Source organism: Diabrotica virgifera, chromosome 3, assembly GCF_917563875.1.
Source record: "Diabrotica virgifera virgifera chromosome 3, PGI_DIABVI_V3a".
Lineage (NCBI taxonomy): Eukaryota > Metazoa > Arthropoda > Insecta > Coleoptera > Chrysomelidae > Diabrotica > Diabrotica virgifera.
The window spans coordinates 87,822,792-87,831,129 of NC_065445.1; the positions used below are offsets into that span (position 1 = coordinate 87,822,792).

Below are 8,338 nucleotides of genomic sequence, written 5' to 3' on the forward strand. Positions count from 1 at the left end.
ATATTCACTCGTAAATAACTCGAAAAGTGTTGACTTGTCGAAAAATCTCTATAGAACAAAAGTTACTTAAAATTAGTCAGTTTACCCATTTCCGGACTTATTTTGGACATATATTTTTTCACCCCCAATAGGGGGTGAAAGTCACCCCCACGGCAAAAACACACATCGGCACAATATCACTTTTTTTCTTTGACATGTAAGCTATGCGTATGCCAAATTTCATCTCAATCCAAGCGGTTCTTTAAAATTTAGAGCAAAAACCGTGAAATAATGGACTATTACGTTTGCGCGAAGATCTAACGGAAAAACAATAGGGCTTTTCATTCACAGTCATTTGTTTCGAGCTTCTGTTATATGTGGTATAATCCGTGTATATTAATATTATACACAGAGTATACAACATATGGCAGGAGCTCGAAACAAATGACAATCGATGAAAAGCCCTATGGAACAACTACCTTTATACGCTTACCGGATGTCACGGTTCTTAGACAAACTGGATATAAAACTATAAAGGTCTGCGTGCATAAACGAACTTGACAGATGCTTCGAACGTCAGTGATTCGTGTGAACAGACCTTAAGACCATTGCATTTTAGAACAAACCATAATTTGTATCTAGTTTGTTCAAAACGTCAATGTGACAGTTGTCATTTTTGAGAGTCGCAATTAATGTTGACGCGTTGACGTTATGTTTGTAGAGTTTTAAAAGTATTCTTCGTAATTCAAAATATTAAAAAGATAACGTAGCATTTAATAGACTCGGCAGTAAATAAAGAAACATGACCGTTTCTAGTTCTACCGACACCGAAAAAGAAGATAAAAAATGCCCAAAGTCCCAACTGAAAAAGATTTTGCATGTACTACGCAGTAATGCTAAGTCCAAACAAGTTTTAGTAGGAGCTTCTGCAGGCTTTATTACGGGAATAGTTACAACTAAAATAGGAAAATCAGCAGCTCTTGCTCTTGGAGGAGGTATGATGTTACTTCAGGTTTTAAATGAAATGGAGTATATTAATATAAATTGGGATCGAGTCAATGATACAGTTAACAATTCAGTTGAAGAAAATATGGCTAACGGTGCAGCTTTATATTTGAAGAAGGTCAAAGAATTCGTAAAGAATAAAAATGTTTGTATAATGTATGGATTCGTGGGAGGATTTTTGATTGGAATAGCGATTTAAGAAGATATGTTGGAAAATTGTTCCTGATGTTGTATTATCCTTAATAGCTAAGTTAAATATTTGTTAAAATTTAAATATAGCGGATAACTTATTTATAAGTAGTTTAATAAAATACTTAAAATAATAAAAGGTATATAATTATATTTAATATATACTTACGTACATTTTATTTAAAAATGAATGGTTCTGGGAAAAAATGTATGATATTTTAGTCGCCATAATAATATGTAGAAGAATACTTCCCTACAGATAGATCCACAAACAATTGAGAGATATTCATTTTGAATATTAGCCCAGTAGTCCAGGGCGGATCTGTTTTGAGATGGACGTTGAGAGGTGACTCAAATTTTTTTGCAGAAATTGCTTGAAAATAAATCAAATAATAATATTTGAGTTATCCTCCCTCTCAAAAAGATCCGGAACATTGTTTAAATAATCAAAATGTCAAGAATTGAAGGAAAAATTCGATTTTTTTCTTCGTTTTTTGATTATAACTTTAACAGTATTCATTTCCGAGAAAAGTTGTACTGACATAAAAGTTGCGTAATTCAATTTACTATAATATAAAATTGGTTAAAAATTTATAAAATAGTCACCCTAGTTACAAAATAGCAATAATTGCGAAAAAACCATACAAAAACAAGTATTCGCATTTTACGTTTTTCAACCATTTATGCTACACTTAGAACCTTCATATTTCACCCAGAAAATCTTTATGATACCGTAAAACAATACTGTAAATTTCATTAAGATCGGTTCAATAGATTTTGCAAAATAAATTTTGCAATACAGCTTTCGCAAAAAAAATTCATTTATTCAAAATGTTACAGGACTGAAAATAAAGCAGATAGCAAGTTGAATTTTTTTTTCTTATAGAAGTGTACTGTACCTTTCATTTGCAATTATCAAAATTAAAATCGATTAATTACCACGGCGTCAGAAAATTTTTGAAATAAACAATAATTCTTGGTGCTACGCGCAGGACAGCGGTGTTCGATTCACACAGGTTGATTTCCACCAAAATTTGTTCCAATCTTTATCTAATATATTATTTTTTTACTCTATATTTTGTTGTATTTTAATTTTTTAATTCCACAAAAATCAAACTAATTTTATTATTGTTTGTGAAATATTGTTTAAACAATTGCATATGTTTAAAAATAATAAACTTTTATTATTTAAATTAAAATATATGAACAAAGAAAGTTTTTGCTAATAAAAGTGCTATTTCAAAGGATAGAGTATGTGTTTTTATTTTGCAATAAACAAATTTATTTATTTATATCGAAATGTCATAAAAATTAAAATTTATCAATCATTATCAAAGGTCATTGGAATGCCCAATCAGAGCAACCTATCCGCTGTCCTGCGCGTAGCACCAATAATTAATGTTTATTTAAAAAATTTCCTGACGCCGTGGTGTTAAGCGATTTTAATTTTGCGAAATTGAAAATGACAGGTACAGTACCCTTCTATATGCAAAAAAATTTTCAACTTGCTATCTGTTTTATTTTCAGTCCTGTAACATTTTGAAAAAATGAATTTTTTTTACGAAATCTGGATTGCAAAATTTATTTTGCAAATTCTATCGAACCGATCTTAATGAAATTTACAATATTGTTTTACTGTATGATAAAATTTTTCAGGGTGAAATATGAAGGTCCTAAGTGTAGCGTAAATGGTGGAAAAACGCAAAATGCGAATACTTGTTTTTGTATGTTTTTTTCACAATTTCTGCTATTTTTCAACAAGGGTGACTATTTCTTAAATTTTTAACCAATTCTATATTGTAGGAAATTTAATTACGCAACTTTTATCTCATTACAACTTTTCTCGGAAATGAATACTTTTAAAGTTATAATCAAAAAACCAAGAAAAAAATCGAATTTTTCCTTAATTTTTTGACATTTTGATTATTTAAACAATGTTCCGGACCTTTTTGAGAGGGAGGATAACTCAAATATTATTATTTGATTTATTTTCAAGCAATTTCTCCAAAAAAATTTGAGTCACCTCTCAACGTCCAAATGTACTAATATTTTTACATATGCGGCCTGGTCTACAGTAAATGAACGGGAAATACGGTGATACCGTGTAATTTTCAGGGGCAACTCCGAATTGCATGAAAATTTGGATTTAGGTTCTATTTACCCTCCACTTCAAAGTTGAATTTGTGCCGTTGGATGCTTTTACTTGGGGGGTGACAGTCACCCCTTCTCGGGGGTGAAAAAACATAGGTACGTTCAAGATAAGCCCGGAAATGGAGAAATTGACTGATTATAAACAACTTTAGTTTTACAGAGTTTTTTATGTAAGTCAATACTTTTCGAGATATTTGCGATTGAAAATGTTTACCTTTCGACAAAAAAATCTACGTTTTTAAACGGTTTTCCGCAAATAACTCAAAAAGTAAATATTTTATCGAAAAAATATTCTTTGCAAAAGTGTAGCCTATAAAAATACTAAAAACATGGTGTATCAGTTAAGTCTATAAACCGAGTAAAAGCAAAGTTGTAGCTCATGAAAAATACGTTGTTGGTCGTCTAGTTTCAAATCGAATATTTCAACGTGAAATCACCGAAAAATCACTTTTCGAGAAAAATCCATTTCAACTTTTTTAAAGTGTTTACAAAAAGCTTCGTTTTAATTGTTTATAAAAGTTTCTAGCGTTAAAAATAAGCGAGTTACGCTCAAAATAAAGTTGGACCCCTTTTTTTGGTAAAAAAATCATCAATATCCCCGTGTTTAGCTCCCCAAATGAAATGAATCCTTACCGCTTTACAAACAATTTACTTTACTTTTGTATTTCTTATATGATCTGTCAGTTTCACCGATTTAAAGTGCTTATTTTTGAAAGTGTTATAGTTAAAAGGGCTTGAACGAGTCACTATTCACGAGTGTATGCAAACTTTGAACACCCATATCCTAACCAATCTTTTTCTTACGGAAAAGCAAAATGAAACTATCATATTTATTACAGCAAAACCTACATTTTTCGTATCACTAATATTTTTTAAGTTATTTCGAAAAAAGGAAATTTTTTCAAAATTTTTGGAAATTGTTTTTTATTATACAACCTAATTTTTTCAAAAATAAGGACTTCAAACCGGTCAAACTTACAGATCATATAAACAATATACATACCTACATTTAAAGTAAATGATAAAACGGTAACGATTAATTTTATTTAGGGTGCTAAATAGAGGGAGATTTTCACGATTTTTTTTTACCATAAAAAAGGGGCCAACTTTTTTTTCAGCGTAACTCTGCTTTTTATAATAAAAGCAAATTAAAAATCTAAAAATTAAAGGAACAATGCAAAAAACACAAAGAATCGCCGATATAACTTAATTAACCTATGAATTTTAAATGCCAATAGTGTCAAAATTTCATAAATGTCAATAGTCTCAAAATTTCATAACAGTGGTTACCAATGACAAAAAAGCATTACGGCGCAGTAAATTTGAATTGCTCCTCCTAGCTTAAAAACAGGGTAGATACATAAAAATTGATGGGATGTAACACGTAACATCAATGTCCTTAAGATTGTATAATCTCTTACGTTCGAGGGTTTTATATAAATCGTTTGCAAATCATGGCCGTTCTATAATTGTATATGTGTTATTATCTATTAGTATTATTTTATTATTGTATAAAAAAATTTAGCGCCTTCCATCTTTTATTAGGTACTTTTATAACTGAATAAAGAGAAACTATTTCCCATAAAAATATCGAATAAAAAATCGCCTTGAAAAAACCATTTCTGTCCGAGTCATTCTTGTAATGAAGGAATGCACTATTTAAAATATATTAAATTTACTTACTTTGTTCTAGTATCATGTTTATATGGGATTGAGTCACAATAATTATTGGTGTAATGAAAATTACATTTTTATATAACTAATGTCTAACATAGGTTTTCCTTGCAGCAGATTGTTAAACTTCTTTCTAGACATCATTCAACCACTAGTAAATAACATACCCTTTCATCAAAAACTCACAGAACCACTCTGAAAATTAGCAGAAATAGATTATAATTCCAAAAATATGCTAGTCAGTTTTAATATTACCAGTCTTTTTAACAATGTATCACTGGAGAAAACTTTAAAAATATCAAGAGGTAAACTAGAAAGGGATGATACATTGACAAAAAAACCAAAACTGAATGTGTTAAGTCAACGTGGAGCTAGTAACACTTTACACAGATAATACTTATTTTCAAGTAGACCATCACCTTTAGTAGGAGTATCACCTGCTCCAATGAAAATACATTTCGGGAAGAAAAAATCCTGCTAAGAAGGTTTTGACTAAAGTTGACTAGCCATTGTCATTTATAAACAAGGAATTCCAGAAGATTAAAGAAAACAAACAACAAAACGCCACAAGTACTCCAGAGATACTCACAAGAAGAAATTTAAAGATATATGAATGGTATTGGCAGCAATACCAATAAACAATACCATTGGTATTGGTATTGAAGGGTATATACCCTTTACATATGGTATTGGCAGCAATATCATATGTAAAGGGATTATTAGAAAAATTGAAAGAATAGGACATAAGTACAATATCACAACAACATTCAAAACAACCGACACTCTGAGATCTATCCTATTCAAAACCAAACCCAACCACACACAAGAAAGATCCATAAACTGCATCTACAAAATACCCTGTGAATGCAACAATTACTACGTGGGAGAAACCGTAAGACCACTAAATGTCAGAGTAGACGTGCATGAAGCACACATCAAGAACCAAGACTTCGAAAAATCCAAGATATGCAAACATGCCTGGAACAATGAGCACATAATACAATGGAAAGATGCATCAATAATCATGAAAGAAACAGACATAAACAAGAGAAAAGTCAAAGATGCAGTCCTCATCCTACTTATAGAAGAAAAATGTGTAGCAGAATGCAATAGGTTTTGTTTGCCAATAATTAAAGAAAAAGTCAATAACAAGAACATACCAACAATAGCGGAATAAAGAAACTGGAAGAACAAATTACCAAAAATCTCATACACAATACACGAGAATAGTCAGAATTTGATAATATATATGTTAGGATAAAAGTAGATAATCTGGTAATTGTACACAATTACCGGTAATTGTATACAATTACCAGAGTCGACGGTAAATGTAGGAAATATTCTGTAAAAACCCTTTATTTCCTACTTTTTCCGGTAATTGTATACATTTCCCAGAGGATCTTAATAAAAGTAAGAAATTAAAATTATAACGATCGACACGTAAGCGGAATGCCACAATACATAACTGTAGAAATCATAGCGGTCTAGTTGGACCTGTGTGAAACTTGCGAGAAAAAATCTTAAGTTTTTAAAAAAGGTTTAGTATTGAAACCTATACTGTCAAAAAAAGAAATGAGTAGTAGATGTCAAATAGATTTGATAGATATGCAAGCCCAAGCAGATAGTTAATTCAAGTTCATTTTTGTCTACCAAGATCACTTAACAAAATTTGTACAATTACGGCCGTTGAAAACTAAACATGCAGAAGAAGTTGCATTAGTTCTTCTTGACATATTTTGTGCCTTTGGAGCTAATAGCATCCTTCAAAGCGACAATGGATGAGAATTCTCCAACATAATTATAGAAGAACTGTGCTCCATATGGAAAGACTTGAAGATAGTGCACGGTAAGCCAAGACATAGTGAGTCACAAGGATCTGTTGCGAATAAAGGGCATTGAAAATATACTAAGTTCCTGGTTGGAAGGCAACCAAACAAAAAGTTGTCAGAGGATCTTCGATCTGTACAATTCGCTAAGAACCGAGCTTAGCTTACCCTTCTGGCATCAAGTGCAGTCCGTATGAAGCTATGTTTGGGGTTTCTGCCAAAATTGGTTTTAAAACTTCATCACTGCCAGGAGATGCTTTAGAAAATATTTCGACTGAAGAATATTTGGAAGTAGAAGAACAAGTAGAAGAAACCCAGTCAGGTCCTGATTCCGAAGAATACGAAGAAGCAGAAGTGGATGAGCCAAATGAGCTTTTAACAGAACAAGAACCAGAAAAACCTGAGCAACCATCAGTGAATGAATTTAATGCGATTCTAGAAGAACTATTTTCTAATCAGAGACGAGATTCTGTTGCAATTAAACGGACACGTGCAAAGGAAGGTCTTGAAAAGAAAGCGAAGAAAATGCTTAGAACATCAAAGACATTTGGCTGTTTTTATGAGTGTTTTAAATGAGTTATACGAATTGGCTACTACAGAAGGGCGACTGCCACAGTTGTACCTATAGCAGAAATCAATTTACCATCTGCAAAGAATTATTCATTTATTTAGACATGGTTCCAAAACTAAACATTTCATTGCGCGAGTATGTTAGAAAAACGTCTTTGTCGGGCGGGCAAGGCTATCAGCGATGTGTTTGCAAAAGTAAATAAAATGTAAAACAGACAAGTTTAAATGTAAAAAAATGGAATGTTATGTAATTCCAAGTTCCATGAGAGTTTGCCATGTCACAACAAATAGTAAGTAAGTAAAGTAGTAGTATGAATTCAGGCAAAAAAGCTCAATTCAGGTTAAACAAAATGTCTGTTATTGTTTTTAATTCAGTTAAATAAAAATCGTACTTCTTGAATAGCTGTTGGAATTTATTGTATTTATTTCAATTTTACTTACTTACTTTTACCGCTGGTCCTTGGTAATTGTATACAATTACCGGTAAAAGCAGATAATTGAAAATCATTTCCTACATTTACCGTCGACTCGGGTAATTGTATACAATTACCAATTATCTACTCTTACCGTAACATATATAATTGTCTCCCGATTTATTCCGCTAACGCGGCTTTGAAACTATAGCAGAGTTGTCTGCTATATCTAGGGCCTACGGTATACAAGAAAGGTAACAGGGCCAGTGCTACGCTTCAACCGCCTATTATTACCCATGGTTTTACCCAAGGTACTAATTTTATTCAGGCTGAGTCGACCTGGGGCCTATATACATTTTTAAAAACGTCTAGCTGTTCTCGCCGGCGCGGCGCTGGGATTCAAACCCCGGCCCATCTGCATGGAAGTCAGACATCCTACATCCTGAGTTACTCCGGTCCTTCAGAATTTGATATCCCTAATAATATTACTTTCATTCTTTCAACCAGACATTGCTGTGGTCCATAAGATCC

At 32.0% G+C, this 8,338-nt stretch overlaps 1 protein-coding gene across 1 annotated transcript; it reads left to right on the forward strand.

Moving 5' to 3' along the window:
- The first annotated feature begins 781 nt into the window (after positions 1–781).
- On the forward strand, positions 782–1,183 carry LOC114330531 (FUN14 domain-containing protein 1A-like). Its single transcript, XM_028279886.2, has one exon. The coding sequence runs from the start codon at positions 782–784 to the stop codon at positions 1,181–1,183; it is 402 nt and encodes a 133-aa protein (XP_028135687.2).
- Positions 1,184–8,338: the final 7,155 nt, after the last annotated feature.

Excerpts from the sequence above, each read along its gene's own strand:
- LOC114330531 (XM_028279886.2), top strand. The coding sequence starts at position 782 with ATGACCGTTTCTAGTTCTACCGACACCGAAAAAGAAGATAAAAAATGC.